General features: G+C 45.2%; 1 protein-coding gene across 2 annotated transcripts in view; it reads right to left on the bottom strand.

Annotated features, from left to right (window-relative positions):
- Tbxas1 (thromboxane A synthase 1) overlaps positions 1 to 20,009 on the bottom strand; it is a 154,780-nt gene that overhangs the window by 112,800 nt on the left and 21,971 nt on the right. For both annotated transcript variants that reach the window (XM_078040635.1, XM_005332430.4), the window contains exons 2-3: positions 10,302 to 10,395; positions 7,339 to 7,391 (exon numbers count right to left, since the gene is read on the bottom strand). In XM_078040635.1, the coding sequence (XP_077896761.1) occupies positions 7,339 to 7,391; positions 10,302 to 10,395 (147 nt within the window). The remainder of the gene's footprint in view (positions 1 to 7,338; positions 7,392 to 10,301; positions 10,396 to 20,009) is intronic.

The following is a 20,009-nucleotide window of genomic DNA, read 5'->3' as shown; positions in this document are numbered from 1 at the left end:
CTTTGCACCGAGTCTAGGAGACAAGGTGGCCTTCACCGTAGGGATGCTTTGTGGCCGTTCACCATTAGGTATGACAAGGGGTCAGGGCCATGGCAGGAAGGTGAAAAAGAGTCAATGAAAGAGTCATTCAAGAGACGTGGGACTCCAGGAGAATTCCTCTGCCTCCCTGTGGTCTAGGGTGCTTATTTATCTGAGGACAATTTTTCCACTCGGTAACTCAGCCTGTCGGGCCATGGCCTGGTGTCCCACTGACAGCTTTCTTCCGGTTCTCCAAGGCCTCCTGTTGTGTCAAGGCATTCCGTTTTATAACAGAATGGCTCCCATAAAATGCAACCACAGTTTAATAAATTCCGTTCATTTAAAAATGTGCACCTATAGGCTTCGTGTTAGGGACTGATCGATTTTGATGGGTAAGAACATTGATATTTAACTCACTGAAGGACTCCCAATAATTAGGGCACACAGACCACCAGGTTTCGTGTTAATCTTGGTTCCAGACTCACGTGACCTGAGACTGGTGATCCCCAGCTTCCCTTTCACCACTGTCCTGAAAGATGACTTTGACAAGCTGGGGTGCTGGTGACCACACGGTGCCCACAGTTTGGCCTCGTGGTCAGAAATGTGAGGGTAACTTAGAATTTCTGGGCTTGCTCCCATGCTTCACCGGTACTGTGTTCTCTCCTCGACTGTAATATATTTTCACTGTCATTGGAAACTGAGGCACATTTTGAGATTAAACACTTAGCCCTGAGCCTCTCCCAAGGTCTGCCCTCCAGCAGTAGAGACTTAAGGCTTCCTGGGCATTTGGGTATGTGAAGCTCTTCTGCCATCATAGCCTGATTTGTTCCCTTCTTCAACACGTGTGATTCTACAGAGCTCAGTCCGGTGTAAAGACAAGTGTCATCTCCAGGCACCAGGTGCCCTGCCTGAGTGTGAGAATCGTGTTTCCTCGAACAGATTGGCAAGAGCTTCCATCCTGCCCCAAACGTGGGCACAGTTTTAAGCCCACTGTATCCAGTTGTCTCACGTCTTGTAAGTCAACTTACAGAGGACCGTGTGGCATCCTTCAGAGCCCTGTGATCCCCAGAGTTCTCGATCTGTGACAGTAGGCTGGGGGAATCTCCTATGAGCTGGCGAATAGCCGCTGGACTGTGTTAAGTGACCGCCTCTCTGCTGCCCTCCACCCTCGTCCAAGGGTCCATAGCATGGTGTTCGAGAGCACTTACAGGAGAAAATTCTCACACCTCGGTCACTTCTGGAGCTCAAGCTCTCCTGATAGATGGCACCATAGAAGCTGAGCTCACAGAAGTGTTAAAATGACCCTCTTATTTTCATAGCTGGTGCCACATGCTTTTGCAGATGTATGACAAAGTCCTCCACTTTCTTTCTGCTGGGTGACAGAGTGCTGTTAGTTCATGCATGCTAGCTGATTTAAAAATGCTGCTGAAGACCTCCAAGTCGGAGGCACATGAGACACCTCCCCTTCCTGTGGCACAAACTTTGACACTTAGTGTCAGCCCTTTTCACCCGAGGCTTATTTGCTTGCTAAAACAAATATTTTCAGCATGAGGAGCCAAGGTTCCCTGGGAGGGCGATTGCTTCAGGTTATGATACCTACTAAGATGTTCTTGGGATACACTGCTGCTGCAGATATAAAAAGCTATACAAATAATATGAAGATAGAGTATCTGATGTGGTGTGTGGTTAGGCATGGCAATGAAAGAGAGAAGTTGGAAATATGCATAGACGTTAACAAATGATGAAAGTGACAGTTGATAAAAGTAGCATTTCAAACCAGTTAGAAAAAGATGAATTTCCAGATGGTATACCACCATCTAAAAAATGGTGGATCCTGCATTAATCAGCTTTCAGGCATTATAACAAAATACCTGAGATAACTAACTTATAAAGATAAAAAGTTTATTTGGGCTTATAGTTTTAAGAGGTTCTGGTCTCTGATCAAGCTGATCCATTGCTTTGGGCTAGTAGAGATGCCTGATGACAATAGCAGGGAGCACATGGCAGAGCAAACTGTCACCTCATGGTCAGAAAGCAAAAGAAGATGAAGATCTGTGGCTCCTATAAACCCCTTTGAGTGCACAACCCCAGAGGCCTAAGGACCTCCCACTAGGCCCTATCTCCTAAGGGTTCTACCATCCCCAATAGTACCACCCAAGGGACCAAGCCTTTAACACGCAGGCCTTTGGGAATCAACATCCAAATTCTAGCAGATCCCTACCTCCACCCTTGCCCTCACATAAATTCCTGATATGTCAAACATCCGTGTGTGTGTGTGTGTGTGTGTGTGTGTGTGTGTGTGTGTGGTGTGAAGGACTGAGCCCAAGGTCTCATGCATGCTATCCAAGCTCTCTGCCACTGAGCTATGTCCCCTGCCCAAACATTTTAAGTTTTTTAAATGAAATTCTGAAATCCTAGAAAAAATAAAATTTGGGGGGGGGGTAATATCCTTGATTAAGAGAGCCTTTCTGAGATATGATATACAGATGTTGTTAAAATTAAGTTCATTAACACAAAATGTTCTCCTATTAGAAAAAGTACACAATAAAGTCAAAGACAAATGATCACAAGGAGAAAACATTTGCAACACATATTAAAGATGAAGGGTTACTTTCGTTCCTATGTAAAGAGCTTCTACAAATTAACTGGAAATATATTAACAACCCAATAGAAAAGTAGCAACAGATTCCTCAGAAAACAGAATACAAAGGATTTGAAACATATGAAAAAATTCTCAAACTTGCTCATCATTAGAAAAGTGCAAATTATAACTACAGTTATAATTGTGACCACTGATTTTAACTGTGGACATGTAAGGGACTTGTGGCTCTCCTATGCTTATTTATGGGGTGTAAATTGATATAATCCCTAGAGAGCAATTTAGTAATGCTTATCCAAATGAAACAATGTAGATAGCCTTCACCTAATAATTCCATTTCTAGAAATTGACCCTACAGACACACCCAGGCAGAGGGCAATGATGTATGTGTGGGAGTATTTACTGCAGTATTGTTTGAAAAAGCAAAAGATAATCATCAACTGATATATCAGGATATATCCATACAATCAAATCCTTAATAAAAATAGAATAGCATTTAACACGAATGAGTAGATTGAAATATGACAAAATTTCCAAATGCTATTAATGAACAAAACAAGATCAAGAATAGTGTGGGGCTGGGGTTGGGGCTCAGTGGTAGAGCGCTTGCCTAGCATGTTCGAGGCCCTAAAAAAATAAAGATTCATTAACATCTGAAAAAATTTAAAAAGAAAAATATTGTGTCCACATAAAATTTAAAAATAAATATGAAAAAAAAGGAACCATGTGTGTCGTAAATGACCCATCTGAGTGTGGGCAGCAGAGCTTGCCTCTGTGGGGAGGTGGCAAAGGGTTGGGCCGGGAACAGGTGTGCTTCTCTGTATTCTCAATTGCTCTTTATGAATTGTGCATGATATTCGTGTTTGCCTGCTCACAGCTAATGTTCTAAGGGGAATGTAGATTACGCAGCAGAGCTGGCTTCGTGGAAGGACCCAGGGACGTGCATGCCACAGAGCAGCATAGGGGACGGTGCCAGGAGCCATCAAAGTCAAGTTCAACAAGAGGAAGCCTAGCGTACACTAGTGATCAAAACCCAAGTGATGTGGAGGCAAGGAGAAGTGGGGCTGAGGCAAACAAGAGCAGCGCCAGGGCTTCAAAGACAGGCGCCGTGAGCGAAGGGGAGCTTGGCACGGGGCCTTCAGTTGTCGCTAACGAGCCCGGCTTGGGTCTCTACGTAAGTAATTAATAGCAACAGCTCAAGAAAGGCTTGTTTTCCACTGGATTACAAAGCCAATTACGAATTGGCGGGGGCCTGATCTCTCTCCTGTTTCTGTTGAGTCACCAATGCCCGAGGATTACGTTGAAATCATCCTTATCAGGTTTGGGAAGGGATATCCATCCAATTTGGGCTCATCCTTCCCAGAAAGAGGCCACAGGTGATCACTACCTGGCGGGAGGCTATCCTGAGCTTAGGTGAAGCCTGGCTTGCTTTGTGTCCCGTGGCCGATAGTACAGCTGTTCAATTCAGAAGTGGTCTTGTCAAGTGCCACGAATTAAAAAACAAAACAAAACAAAAAAAAAAAAACATGTAGTTGTGTACCAGTCCCTGGCTTCACATGCAAGTTCAAAGCAGGCAGAGGCCCTGGGGATGGCGGTATCCACACAGAGCCTGGCAAAGCAGGATACGTAGTTAGATGCTTGGTAAAGACATTTGTTCTCAGTGCTGGTGGTGACGGTGGCGGTAGTGATGGTGAACACTGATGTCACTCCCTCTTGACAGAATCCTTCCCCAGCCATGTCCCCCTCTCCTGCATTGCACTGAGTGGGAGGGGAAAGGGGGCGGAGCCTGTTTCTACTTGTGAGCCCTGACCACCAGATGGTAAGCACAAATAGTCACCATGGTTGGCCGTCAGGTCCGGAGCAGGGAGGAGACCCTTGCTACCCATATTCTTCTGTGGGTAAAGGGCTGGCCATCATCTAAGGGCCCAGTGATCTTGTACGGTGTCCATAGTGTGAGGTTTCACTGGCCAATGAGGAATCAATCTATTATCTCAAGTTTTCGGAGGACAAGATGGGATTCTATTTCCTAATAATAATAGTAGTCTAAAAATCAGTGTCATTTAAACCACATTGTTTCCTAAAAGAAGGTTCCTTGCTGTCTGTTGAATGTCGTCCTCTTTGACATTCCCAATCTGTAAAGCCGTTTTGCTAAAATTTAAGCAGTAAGAAAGTACTATTTAGAGTTAGAAAGGAGCCTAGATACAGCCTCATTCAGCTCTGCCACTTTTGCCCCAGCCCCAGATTGCTCGAGACCTGGGCGAGGACCCCTTTACAAAGAAGTTGGCGTCTCATGGCTTTTCTTCTTCTTTATTTAAAGGAGAAAAAGTCGTTGGCTTTGTATGAAGAAATTATGCCATCACCTTTCTTTTTCACCAGCCGTGGGAACAAAGAGTAGAGATGATACTGCAATTTTGATCTCCGCAACCTCATTTGAAATCATTCTCTATGATTTAAGTTTTCTTGAAATAAGAAGGATAAATTGTGTGAACTTGTGTAAAGTTTGGGGAAAAATTTGATTGGACACCCTGTTGTCAAGGAAACCAATTCACTCCACCTGTCTCCCCGACCCCTTCACACACACATACGTCAGTTAGCACAGTGCTTTTTAAACTCTTCACCTGACGTTTTAAATTATTTAAAAATATCCAGAGTTTTCACTATGTAAGAAATCTATATAAGAAGTACTAGAGGGAGGTGATTCCTTATATTCAAACTCAGAAAGGACTTTTTCTAATGCTGGTGAAGACACTATCATTCTGAGTCAGTGCTCTGTTTCAACACATAGGAGACAGCCCCCAAGGCCAAGGTCGAGTCGAATGTAGAAAGAGACTATTGGAAGGAGAGAGCTGGAATGAGAACTTTTTTAAAGTAATAGAAAGCACAAGAGTAAGAGAAAGGTAAACAGTCCGATCCCTTAAGACTTGATGGAGTGCTCATCCGAGATAAAGCCAGAATTTGGGCACAATAAAAAAGAAAACTAAGCTGGGGGTGGTGGTGCACACCTGAAATCCCAGTGGCTCGGGGGCTGAGGCAGGAGGATGGCAAGTTCAAAGCCAGCCTCAGCAACTTGGTGAGGCCCTGAGCAATTTCTCAAGACCATGTCTCAAAAGAAAAAAGTGCTGGGCGTGTGGCTTAATGGCTAAGCACTTCTGGGTCCCATCCTTGTCATAGAGAAAAAGAAAGAAGAGTAGGTGAAGGCCAAGTTGAACGGCTCATAGGGTTCTTATTTAAAGAGGTGCACCGTTTCCACAGACTCCAACCTCACTGCACTGTTAACACCAGGCTTGGCAAAGGACTGGCTTGGCCTCCCAGGGCCACACTGTGCCTCCACCCCTGATTCTCAGTTTGGCCACAGAACTTCATTCAGTTGATAGGATGTTAGTTGACATGGTGAACCACTGCTTCCCGCTCTCTTGAGTCTTTGCCTTTGCCATGAGAAGACCCTGCCCCGATGAGCTTGCTCTTCATGGAGGAGGAGAGTGAACAGCAGACTCAGGATGGGTCCCCTCCCAAGCAGACCCACCAGGAAGTCCAGAGGGGCCTTCCTGCCAAGCAGGGCTTAGGCGGGCCCACTCCAGCCAGTGTTTAGACATAGATAATAAATTGTGGTTTATGCTACAATTGTGGTTTTCTTTGGGGGGGGGGTTGTTATGCAGAAATGAAAAACTAATAGAGGATAACTAATATACAAAAATTTATTAGTTTTTCAGAATCATAAAAAAATCAAGGAGTAGATAGAACTTAGCCAGAACTGTGGGTCTCTTGGGTACAGCCATCTCCACAGAGTAGAAGCCAATTCTTTTCAAAAACGAGCACTGAGAGAGCAGATGTCCCCGAATCCTATCAGCAGAAAGGCTTACAAACCACTGGACCCCATTAGGCTGTGCCGTGGTCTAAAAACAGAACATTAATGCCCTAAAAAAGTTTCCATTGACCTGGGGGTCAGGAAAAGGCCACTAGTAGTCACCTGGTGACCAAGGAGAAGCTATGTTAGGACAGGACCCTGGTATGGAGGAACAGTTGAAGACCAGTGTGATTGACACCTGCTAATCTTGAATAGAGAAAGTGGCCTGAGCGTGGGCTTGTGCACCAGATCTGGACTTTGAGAAACAGAGGAGCACACTCTGAGGCATAAAAAGAGAAAACTCAGGAAAAGTAAAGGGAAGAGCTACGCTATTCCACACAGGGCCATATCTCCCAGGGTTTTCAGGACAGTCTTGGTTTATACCGTTATCCTAAGCAATTATAGCATTTCCTTTCACTCTCCAAAGTTTCCTGGACTGGATGATAAATTGTATGATAACAGTGTTGCTGGCAGGGCACTGCAGCCATAGGGTTGAACTATACAGGTCCAAGTAAGATTTGGATGAGTTCATGGGGCGAGACCCGTCCTGGTCCTCAAGGCAAATTGGCCTTCTTGCTCTGAGGCCTGGAGGGCCACATTGTCCCAGTGGATCCTTCTCCTAGTGATAGGAAAGTGGAGATAAAGGAACCCGGTCCAGCAGGCTTTGAAGGCCTACAGTGTATACTTCAGGCTTGCAAGATGCTCCCCCGCCCCCGCCCCAGGTCTTCTCTAGGAACGTAGTCTATATGGCCAGGAACCCTCTTTGTGGACCCTTGAAAAATAGACATACTGTAGCATTCCCATTCTTGACATTACTTCTACATCAGTTCAGGATTCAGAAACCAAGATAGATAGAAAAATTCAGCTCTGTTCTTACCCACACAGAGATCCATATTGTCTTCTGAGCTCCATTTGGCTTTCCCAGAAACCCTGAGGAAAAACACGGCACTATAGTGAGAAAAAGATGAAGCGACGTTTCAATTATTCAAACTTATTCAGAAACAAAAAAGATTTGGAACAGCCAGAACATAGTTATATAAACAATAAAAAAAAAAAGAATTGAAGTTATATTGCTTTCAAGTACTGTGGGATATGGGATAAACGAATAACTTTTTAAAAAATTCTGCCAAGTAAAGCTCTCAGGCAGTTCTGCGTTAATGGACAGAGGAGATCAACAGGACTTAAACTATTTGTGGATAATTGCTGCTAAAATATTTGAAGTGGTTTGCTTTCTCAACTGTAATGTTCCCCTCTTGAGATGTGGTTCCTGTTCCTATCATTCTTGGCCAAGACCCTCTTCATGGCCCTATGTATGTGAACTTGCACTGCGTCCGTCTGCATCATTACATATTTGGAATTCTTGTGATCCGAGTGAGATTTTAACTAAAACCAACATATTCAGCAGCACATAAGAACCTTGGAGTAACTTTAGGATGAAGCGCTGTATCCATCTCATGGTGAAGTGTACTAAAGCTGCCCGTGGGCTGGGCGGGGTGGAGGCCAGATAATCCTAGACCCACTGTGCTGAAGGGACAGGGTTGTGTGATGGAGATGGGTGTTTGTGCAGGCACAGGGCAGTCCCGTGGGTTGGGGTGGGAATATGTCCGATGTGGTGGGAGTGAAGTGTACATGAAATGCACCTGGGTTGGGTGGGCGTGGGTGGAAAATTCTAGATGTGGTGTGGGCATGTAGTAGATGAGCAGATGCACAGGGCTGGAGTGGAGAGTCAGGGGTTAGAGACGGATAGTTCCTTTCCTGAGTAGATGCATGCTCTCTTCTCATCAACGCCATCGAATTTCAAAGTGCAAGTCAGTTCTCTATCAAGGAAAGATTATGTGAATGGAAAAGCAAGCCGTGCAATGAGTATGTTCTAGAAAGTGCTTGGCAGGGTTTAGTACATACAGAGACGATGGCTGAGAAGGAGCATATGTGGGAAGTCATCCAGAGGCAGCAGCTCTGTGTTCTCCCGCACATCGGCAGTTAACACTGTTTCCCCAAAAATGTTAATACCAAATTAATGACTCCGTGCAACCCGGCAGAGCACTTCCCCCTAGCTCCGTGTGAAGTGTACTTTCTTTACGTTTCTGGTTTGTTGTTCTATTTTGACACTTTTAAATTTCTTCACACTTGCTGCAAGGATCCACAGGAAGCCTCAATGAGCTGTTGTCTGTGGGTTTGAGACTTGTGAACTGGTCACCCTGGAGAGGACCATGAGAGAAAAAGGTGTTTAAACCAAGCGGGGAAGAGAAAAACAGCCCACAGTGAAGGGCAGAGAAGGCACGAGAGGACTGGGAAAGAAATTGGGAGGAAAAGGGACAGGAATGGCTGTGGTCGTTTTCTATCAAGCGCCCAAGGCCCGACTTTGCAGGGCAGGGTCAGGGGAAGTGGCCAAGAGTGTTAGGGGTTATTATCAGGGTTAACCCAAACTCTTCCTTCCTGCTCTTGGGTGGCTCTTCATCTCAGGATCTGTTGGCTCCTGATGTTGGGTCTGGGGTCCGGGTCCCTTGAGTTGGCAGAATAAACCAACCGCCCCCTGAGAAATCCAACGTGAGGGAAGAGCAAACAAAACTGTAGACGATCAGGGACCTGGGTCTGTGTCTAGAAACAGGTACTGGCCATTTCCACTTGCAGGTCGCTCTGGCAGATCAAAGGTTGTTGAGAGCCACAGCCAAAGGGGCCCTAGCAAACTTCCAGCTGCCGGCTGATGATTGGCTCACAGCAGCCCCAGCAACATCTAGCTGATTGGATCCTCTGCGGTGATGTTCATTGGGCTGTTTCCCTGCCCTTCAGACTGCCAGCTGATGATTGGCTCACAGCGGCCCCAGCAACATCTAGCTGATTGGCTCCTCCACGGAGCTGCTCATTGGGGGACTTCTTTGGCTCTGCCCATGCAACCCAGCCAATCGGCCTCAAGAGCAGGAGGATTGTGGGAAGTGGAGAGGCTGGTGTGGGGGTGAGAGGCGTGTGGAAGCTGGTGGTGGCAGTTGGGCTCTGAGGGTTTTTCCCTGGAGCTGTTTTGTTTGGCGTTTGTAGTTCTAAAAATAAAGTTAGTTTCTTTTGACAAGTGGCTCCTGAATTGTGCCCAGCCAGACTGCGGCAAAAGGTGACATACTTAAAATAAAGCCTGCTTTCTCGCCGCACCAGCGACCCCCAGCCTTCCCCTGTGGTCACCCCACGGGCACTCTCTGCATCAAGACTCGGGCTGATGTTAGACTCATCTTCCCTTCAGTCCTCTGCTCCTTACTGGTCACCAGAGTTCTTAATTTTGTCCCCACCCGGCACCAAGCCCTCTCCCTATCAGCCTCCATGTCAGCGACACTTAGATTCTTGTCCCTTGAGTATTGTTCTACTTGGATGTCCCTCTGCTACCCAGAGATGGTGGTGGATGAAGAATCCTTGGTGTGGAGCCCGTCTCTCTCCACAGCCTCCTTCCTCAGCCTCCTTCCCTGATCTTTGGCTTCTAGGTGCTCCAGGCAGCTGGTCGACCTTTGCCACCCCCTCCTGTTGCTGTGTCCCCTCACATGGGGCTCCCCACCTGGTGGGGTATCCTGTCTACAGCACCCCCAGGACCCCCTACTTTAGGAACTCCCCCAGGATGATTCTGCCCCGACACATCTCCTTCTCCTCCAAAGCAGAACCACGGCTGCCACCTGTACTGCCCAACCGAGCCCAGGGCACCTCGCATCCGGCGCTGGACACCATTGTTTGGTGGTGCACTTGAGGGTGTGAGTTCTACCGCTGCGTTCCGGGGTCTGGCGTATTTCCATGCTCAGTAAATGGGGTTTGGGGGGAAGGGATGGACGACAGAACTTCCCTGGCCTCAGCAAGTCAGGGCCTTACCTGGCGGAAGAATGTCAAGTTGCCGATGAAGGGCGAAGGCCTGGGATGTGGGACGCCCAACTCCTGCAGCCTCGAGAACGCCGAGGTGGAGTACCTGGAGGGAGAAGCCAAGTTCAAACACCAAGAAACTCAAGTTTGAGTCATGCCTTGGACCCTGTGAGGAATCAGAAATCTTGAGTTCCCTGGAAGGAAGGACAAGAGGAAGCACCGAGTTGGCACATCTAAGGGCTGAGGGACAGAGTCCTGTGGCAGGGCGGGAACTCAGCGATGCCTCTTCTTGAGTGGCAGGTCAACGATCAAGGGATCCAAAACCTCAGGGCTGGGTCTGCCTGAGGGATGAGGGGGTCCGACTGCCCTCCCCTCCCTGAGAATCCCACCAATAAACTCCCCAAAAGGAACCTGACCCTGTCCGGTTCCTCTGCCTATCAACCTGCCACGGAAAGCCAGGTGACAACCAGCAAAGGCAGAGCACAAGTCTTCCGTGCATCTGCTTGTTCTGTTGATCAAGACCGACTTCCCCTCCATACATAACCTGTCCCTCGACACATGGAAAAGAAGGACAGGGGCCAGCCGTAGAGAGGAGATCCTGTCACCAACCACTTAGGACCCCTTGTTTTCCTGGCCTGAGACCATATGGGAAGCAGATTGTCTTAACCCCAGATCAGGAAGTGTGGTCCGACAGATTTCTGTGCCACTTCCCAGGAGAGAGCGGCAGTCTGAGAAGCGCCGCGTGGCTGTCACAACATTGGAATTACCAGGATAGTTCAGCAGTTTATGGGAACAGAGGGAGAACACAGCTAAAGTCAGAACTGGCTCCGAAAAACCTGGACATATGGTTCGGATCCCTCACCAGCCAGCCAGTGAGGTCGAAAGTTCAGTTAGTTCAGAAAAACCCATGAGTCCAACTGGGCGTGCAGCACCGTGCAGAGATCAGCCAAATCACGATTTCGGGGCAAGGCAAAATAACAGGGAATAACACTATTATCCGGCTTCCTAGAAGCACTGGAGCCCAAAAACCAGTGTTGGGAGAATTGCTCGCTTATGGGGAAGGATGGCATACTTGCTACATTTTTTGACCTTTTCCACCTGTAGTCTGATAAGGAGCACTTAAGAACATTTCAGCCAGTACTCAGATATTCAGAGAAAGGAAGACAGAACTTAGGTTCTGAGTTTGCATTATTCTGAATAGTAGGTCTATTTTAAAGTGGCTGCAAAAAATAAAATACAATAAAATAAAGGGGGTGCAAGGGAGACCCAAGTGGGGTGATGGGGAGGATACTTCTCCTCCCAGCTTTCCTAAGATTTCCATCTGGGGCATTATTAGGTTTGAATGAATTCCCAGGACGTCACATTGAAGTCCATGTTCAAGTGTAATTATAAACCCTCCTCCAGAGCCACAGCGAATTACACGGATTAGTCATGCCAATATTCCTCTTCATTAGCGCATGTACCAAAGGTTGACGCGTAACTGGTGAAAGTTGTTCTTTCGAGGGGGTGATGATATTTTAAGCAACTACCCTTGCACCTAAGGGGAAAGATCACTTAACATTTTCTTTAACGTCCTCAGATTGGGAGTCTATGTTGATTTCTTCATCAATTTTTTTTTGTGTGTGTGAATTATCTTCTAAATGGAATCTCTGATGGGTGGAAAGAACTATGAAGATCTTGGGCCATGTAATTACATCTTAATTTTGTAATTAGATGTCTTGATTGTCTAATTAAAGGACAAGAAGTCTGTGCCTAATTACACATGCTAATTATTATGCAAGTCCATGCCCTAATTATGTAACTGCACTTACAAGAACACTGCCCGTGTGTCTCTGCACAAAATTTAGACATTTTCAAACATATGGCATCAAGCAGAGAGTGTCCTGGCCGCAACCACAAACTTCGCTCTGCAGCCTGGATTCAAGTGCAGACTGTGAGCGTGTTCAGCTGGGGACTGGCCCAGTATCGTCATCAGTAACCACAGTCCCTGCACCCAAATCTGCAGGGAGAGAAGTCTGCCGCCAGACTTAGAGCAGAATCGAAAAGCGGATTCCATTCGTCGTCTTCTTACTTCCTCCTCCTGCTGTCTGGCCCCAGGGTCCACACACGGCCTTCTGTCTCTACAGCTCTGCACCCAAGTCCACAGACTCCACTTGTAATGGGGTTGATAGGTTCAAAAAGTGAAGTGGAAGTCTACCTCCAGGATGTCAGAGAGCGACCTTATGGGGGAATAGGGTCATTGCCAACATCATTATTAGGACGAGGTCATACTGAAGTAGACCTCATCCAAATGATGGGGTTCCTTATTTCTGGTGTTTAAGGCACCCAGTTTGGGGTACTGGGATTGGCATCTCTAGGAAAGCGGTACACCAGGAATACCAATGGATGGGTTTTAGACAGTTGATGGAAAGATTTTTTTAAGAATTTCCTCTTGTTACTTTAAAACTTGTCATTGTCAAAGAAATTTCTTTTGTGTCAAATTGTGTCATTAATTCCTGTGCCATCCAAAAATGTACAGGTGGCCTGGGATGCTACTGTGAAAAGCAGGTAACGTGCCATCCCTGTGTTGTGACATTTAGAACAGCTTTCGTGTGACAGGAATTAATGCAAATGTGTCACACGGCGATGATTATGGACATCTGTCATTGTTTACATTAAGGATACTTCAGTTGGAAAATGACAACTGAAAGTGTCGATAGCCTCAGACAGCATTCTTTGGTCTGATTTTCACAACCAAAGCAGGCATTGAATACTGCAGGACTGTGTCCTGAGGTTCTGGCGGATACACTTACACCACCCCTTCTCAAAACACACTGAGCTATAGGGATCACTTTCAAAATCGAGCTCAAGTTTTGAAGGTCAAAGATTTTCCTCAAGACGATGTCATCTCTTCATGGACTCAACGGAGGTGTGAGGCCCATGTTTAGCCCCAGAGCCACTCACGATAAACTGGGGGATGCTTTGGATGAATCAAAAAGAGCAAAGAATTCCTATTTGTTGAGCTGCTTTTGCAGATTGAAGAGGCTGTGGATGTCTTTGAGAGGGCGAAAGAGTTCTTTGGCAGGTAGCACTTTTCCTGGGATAGATATCGTGATAGTCTTAGACTACAGGAAGTCAGGGTCCCGCTCTTTGGAGAAGAAAAGCCCTTTGTCATGATGCCTGGCTCTCTTCAGCAATTCTGAAAAAAGTCATGGTCACATCAGAAGCTTTATCAGAAGGAGGGCCTTAAATTGCTCTCTTTTTAGAACAAAGTTTTGTTAAGAAATGGGAGTGGAATGTAAGATTTGTTGGGTTTCCAGAAGGTAGATCTTAAAGTGCTTGACAGAAATTTGGGTAAAAAAACTAGGATGAACTATCAAGAAGAAAACATACTATTGTTTTATTATAATTATTTCTAGTTCTTTCCTCTGTGAATTTCTACATGTTCGAGATCAGATTCTCTATATTTTTCCTGTTTTATTTATCTATATGTCTGCCTCTGTACATTTAGCATAAGCAAAAAAATCTCCATGTTATTAAACCTCTATGAATATTATCTTCATGATTATATAGTATTCCTCTTGTGGATATTTCATAATTAACTAAATTATATGTATTGTTAAATATTTATAGTGCTCTCAATACTTTTATCTACTTTAAGTCCTGCTACAATAATGAATATTTTAGTGCCTCTGAATTTTCCAGCATTTTGTGTATAAAGATGTTCCAAACCTGAAATTCACGAATCACTGGTTTTGAACATGGATACCTAATGCCAAATGCTTTCTAGAAAGTTCTCCCCTGTTCATCTCACTGTCCCATTCCCATTTCACCAAATGCTTTCATAGAAATTCTTTCCTAATTTGGTAGACACATCAATACGTCTTTCTTTCTTTCATTATTAGAAAAAAAAATATTTGGTTATTGCTTCTTTTCTGAGTTCAAAAATATTTCCCAACTTTGAAATCCTTCCTCCCTCCTTCCCTGTCCCCTCTCTTTCCTCTCCTTTCTTTCTCCTTCTCATTTCCACTGTGGCTTATCTAGGTGCCGGCAGAATTGTCTTCTCCTGGCTGATTAAAGGACTGGTTAGAAGATGAGCCACCATTGACAGGTGACCACAAGCTGCCTCCCCATGTGTGGCCACAGAGGTGGGGATGGTGGATGAATTTGGAAGAGCTTCCATTCATTTAGATAAGAATGATCTACAGTCTCGTTGGTTGGGATTAGGTCCTTTTGCTTCTCTTTTCTCCGCCCCCCCCTTCCTCCCTCACACGCACAAGTGAGAAACTCTACGGACAGAAATAGCCAAAGTCGAGCCTCGAGGCCGATGTTCCTGGGGAGACGCTGAAGTGGTTGATGGGAGCCTCTTGGTTCCCCTTTCAGCCCTGAGGTCTGCTCCGACACTTTCATTGCCGTTTTTGGTTCCCTGTCCTTCCCTCGAGACCTTGCTCTCCGCTTTCCCGAGGGCTGGGAACCACTCGGTGCACATTGGCTCTGGGTCGGCAGCAGCTGGACGACCCCCTAAGCCTCCACCTGCAAAGGAGAATGTTCCTTCACTGAACTATGACGATAGGCATTTCCCCCTAGAAATGAAATTCTGGCATCTCTTGCTCAGAGGAACTTCCCAGCTACCAGGGAAGAGAAATCAACCTCAGAGGGAATGCTGAGGCAGTCTACCAGGAGAGGTGGCCCATCAGACTGCTCCCTCCCTGGGATCCTGGCTAAACCATCCTGCCCCTGCCCTGGGGTGGCCAAGGGACAGTGTGCTTACTGCCACGCCGCCTTTCCCTCTCAGGGATAACGCCACCTCTCTTTGTTACATACCTTGGTGGTGTGGGTGCATGCGTCTCTTCTGATCTTTTTCTCTAGCTTATGCCAGTGCCTTACTGTTTTAATCATTATAGCTCTAAAACGTTTTTAATCTTACTCTTTTTTTTGTATTAATTTTAGAGTTCATTAGTCTAATTGGATAAAAAAAAATCCTGTTGGGATTTTTCTTGGAATTGCACTAAATTTATCAATTAATTTAGAGAATATCAACATTATTAAAACATAGAAAAATTGTAGAGAACATGATCTCAAACATATGAAAATGTAAAGAGGAAAAAAACTAGAAAGAATTACAATAAGACAAGGTTTCTTCCCTCACAGTTCTAACATTTTTTGCTCAAATTTCTGTCTCCTCTCACTTGTAAATGTTTAGTTTCTCAATTTTCTCTGTCCTTCAGTAACACTTTATTATTTTGTGCATGAAGAGTATCTTTTTGCTATTTACATATATTTGCTATGAGCATAGCTCATTTGTAGGAACATCATTTTTTAAATACCAATATTGTTGTCAACGATCCTTTTAGATTTTCTTATTAGTTATACTGATTTACATGTAGAAACTTTTTGATTTCCTACATTGACAGTTCTATTTCATGCAAATGAAATCAATTTATCTCTTTCTTTTTTTGAGAGAATTTTAATATTTATTTTTTAGTTTTCAGCTGACACAACATCTTTGTTTATATGTGATGCTGAGGATCGAACCCGGGCCACATGCATGCCAGGCGAGCGTGCTACCACTTGAGCCACATCCCCAGCCCCTTATCTCTTTCTTTTTAAAGCTTTTGCCTCACTTTTCATTTTCTTTTCTTATTACATTGGCTGGTATCTCTAGTAAAATATTAAAAAGGATGCAATAATGAGTGAGTCTCTTGTTCCTGATTCATAGGAATACATCTACTGTTTCAAAAGTAAGTGTGAGGTTTTGCTGTAGATTTTTTATAGGTATCCTTTATTGAGGTCATGACATTTCCTGCATTTTGCTTCTTGATTAGTCTTGCCATAGGTTTGTCTGTTTTATTAATCTTGTCAAGCACCCGTTTTTTTTGTTTTTGTTTTTGTTTTTGTTTTTTGGTGGATCATTTCCAACTTTTTGTTGTTTTCTGCCTCATTAATTTATGTGCACATTTTGATTATGGTCTTCTTTCTATTTTCTCTGGGTTTGACCCTGTTGATTTTTTTCTCTTATTTTATTCATGATTTAGATCACTTATTTTGAATGAATGCATTTAAAGCCATAAATCTCCCTCTGAGTATTTCTTTAGCTTCATCCCACACATTTCTTTTCTTTTTTTTTTTTTTTAAATTTATTTATTTATTTTTTTAGTTCTCGGCGGACACATCATCTTTGTTGGTATGTGGTGCTGAGGATCGAACCCGGGCCGCACGCATGCCAGGCGAGCGTGCTACCGCTTGAGCCACATCCCCAGCCCCCATCCCACACATTTCAAAGTGTAATATTTCATTGTGGTCTAATAATCTCACTCTCATAGGGAATCTCTAAATAGAAAATGTGCTATAAGATAAGTACAAGGAATAAATATTTTGGAGTTGCAAGACCTTCCTATTGTTTTCTAATTCTGTCTAAATCTGTAGCTTTAGTGACCGTCATTATAATGTGTTCCCAAACGTTCAGAAACAGGCAGCAGTTTATGATCTTCATACCTCTGGGGGAGAAAAATAGAGGACTACTAAATAAATATAGAAGAACTTAGCCAACTTGAGTTCTTTCTTCACTAGTGTAAGTGCCCCAAAAACATAATCAGTGCAATCAAGAGCCTTAAGACAACCCTGTCATCACATAAGAAAAACAGTTCTACGTTCACACAGACATACAAGTTATACGATCATTACTATTGTGATTCACAGTAGGTCTCAGTGTTCCCCATGTCCGTGGTCCTGTGGTGAAGTTCTTATGCACAGTCTTGGGTGACCTCCCAACAGCCTTATAAAAGTAGAAATAGTCTCATTTGCTGCTTGGGAGAGTAAAGTATGGAGGTTAAACAAAGACCCTGGGGTCACCACTGCATCAGAGGTAGAGCCAGTTTGGCCACATTTCCAAAAGGTGTGGTTGTCGACTTGGTCCACTAGCCGGTTCCATCCTCTCCCTGAGGCTGGGACTTGTGGATAAACCACCCCACGAAAACACGCAGCAAGTCTATGGAGAACAAAGGCAGGTTGCTCAGAAACCAGAGGTGTGATCAGAGTACCGCTGGTGAACGGGGGGGGGGGGGGGGGGGGGGGGGGGGAAGAGAGAGGGTCCGTCTCTCTGACGCCAACCCCTTCACTTCTGTCCTCTGCCCACCGGTGACTCGTTCTTCTCAATTTTCGTCTTCTCTACCGGATCATCCCTATCAGGACACGAACGTGGCCCAGCATCTCCCATCTCCGAGGAAGAAAGGCAACTCCTCACTTCTGGACACTGCTTGCCTTTCCTCACTGCCCGGGACGCTCCTTGAAGGCAGCACCTAGTGTGTTCTCTCCCCTTGTGCATCCTTGCCTCTCCTCCACCGTGCCACTGAGCTCCCCTGGGATGCCCTGGTCAAGTTCACTGATGGTTCTGAGCTTGTCGATCACAGGATTTGCTGCTGGTCTTTGTCACTTGAACTCTCAGTAGCATTTGGACAGAGCTGGCTGGGACCCACTTCCTGCCACACTCCTCTCTATTTCCATGACGTCACCCCTCCCTCCAGAGGGGCTGCCCCTTACTGTCCCTGTGGCTCCTTTCCTTCCACTAGTCACGCGGCTGTAGGTGCCTCCCGCCATGAGTCCGTGACCCTGCATGTCTACCTCTGGCTTCGTTCTCTCCTCTGAGTTCATCTTTTTTTTACCCAAATTCCAACTTAACTGCAGCCTTTAAATGTCTACTGGGCATTTTAAAATATAAATATCTAATCTGATTTCAATTTCCCCTCTCAATCTACTGTTCCTCAACACCATTGTCACCACAGTTCACTGGTTTTTCAAGCCAGAAACCCTGGGATGCAGTAGAGTATATAATTGTTCAAAATCCGACTCCCCACCCAGATGAAGATATCTCCCCCCACACACTTACTTCAGGGAAGGCCGGAGCAGAGATCCAAAATGTGCGGCCATGAACCAGCAAGGCAAGGATCAGACACTCCCCTGGAATCTCCAGAACAAACCCACTAACTCCTTGGCTTTACCCCAGCAGGACTTGGACTGTTCCATCGCTAAAATAATAATTGCAATGGATGGAAACACACCACATATGCTTGAATCCATGAATTCAAATGATACAAACGTATCACATGTCACCACTGTGAAATGTCATACAATTAATATTTGATATTTCAGCCATGTGAATGCCTATTAGAAATAAATAGATTTTGAAATTCATTAATTGGGGTTCTTCGTAACTAGAGTTACCTTAAATGTATAGTGGTGCATGATATAAAAGATTGCTATGGTAAATCTTGCCAGAAATTGAAGGCATTTTTTAAAGTCAGCTATTTTTTCCCCAATTGTATTAGTTTCCTATTGCTGCTATAACAAATAACCACAAACACAGTGATTTTAAAACAACACTAATTTATTCCCTTACAGTTCTGGAGGCCAGAAGTCCCAAATCAGTTTCACTGGTGTAAAGCAGGCTGTTCCTTCTGGTCCCCCTTGGCTTGTGACCAGGGCAGTTCAGTCTCTGCCCCTAGTTAATGCTCTGCCTTCTCTCACATGGTACCCCTGCATCCCTTTAACGAGGACCCAGTGATGACACTTGGGGCCCACCCAGATAATCCAGGATATTCTCCCTTCCCCAAGATTCTCAACATCATTGATCTTCAGAATTCCTTTTGTCATTTAAGGTGGCTTTCACTGGACCTCTTTGGGAGCCATGATTCAGTCATCTCACCAACTTCTAAGGCATACAGATCCAGATTTTATTCTGGGTGTGTCTGAAAAGGAGAATTGCCTTGGCGAGCACCGCAGGTTGCCTTGGGCTTCTGTTTGGACAGGACTGGATGGTGAGGCTACTGGGAAGAGGGGAGGCGACCCTGCAGCCCACACACCCAGCTCCACCATCCTGCAGCACCATCTTGCTTTGGTAGCCCTAGTGTCTCAAAGGCAAATAGATGAGAACTTTACAGAAAATCTTCCAACTTCAGAAATAAGTCACCCCGTTGATGATCACTGTAGTGCAGAGAGCGAACAAGCTTTTCCATATTTATGTGAAGTTTTCAGGGCAAGAAATTCAATGGAAGTCCTGTAGTCTCCAGGAGTCTAAGATCTAAGTCTTCTAAAGCCAGTCATTTGTAGAGCACCTTGGTCATTTGGCCTTGTCTGAAAATGGCATGAACTTTTGCCTACTTCCCAGTTTCCTTTAACTAAATGCATTTATTTGAAAAGGAAACTCCATGTGATGAGCATTAAGTGAAAATCAGTTCCCCTTCCATAAATAAAAACTGAAGGTGAAACTAAACACTTTTCAATGGAAGATCTCCAAGGTGCGCCCCTTATAATGATCTCATCTGCCATCCAGGGTCCGTGAACCCTCCCGGGAAATGGGGATCCTCAAGGTGGTTCCAAGCCAGCCGTGACAGAAAATGAGGTCTGTTTACTTGGGTTCTGTGGCCTGGCTGATAACTTGACACCAGGGCCAGAGAATGACCAAGGAAATCCCAGCCATTCTTAGAGCACACGTGGAGGGCTGGTCCACATGAATCTCATGGTCTCAGAACTATGGAGAGTGGTCTGCGTTTGACGTTGGGTTTATTCCAAACTCCAATGGTGGTTTCCCTGTAGGAAGGGGAGAAGTCTCAGCAGTGGTCCTTGGCAGTGTCGGGGTTGATGCTCATGGATGTTTTACCAGGAAAGAGAACCGTGGGGACAACAGGTTTTCATTCACTGACGCCTCCTACAGGCCAGCACGGAGCTGGGTGCCACATGCCACTT

The sequence above is a fragment of the Ictidomys tridecemlineatus genome, chromosome 2, assembly GCF_052094955.1.
Source record: "Ictidomys tridecemlineatus isolate mIctTri1 chromosome 2, mIctTri1.hap1, whole genome shotgun sequence".
In the NCBI taxonomy this organism is placed as follows: Eukaryota; Metazoa; Chordata; class Mammalia; order Rodentia; family Sciuridae; genus Ictidomys; species Ictidomys tridecemlineatus.
Note: the sequence above shows the minus strand (reverse complement) of the source record. Positions and strands in the feature narration are given on the sequence as shown.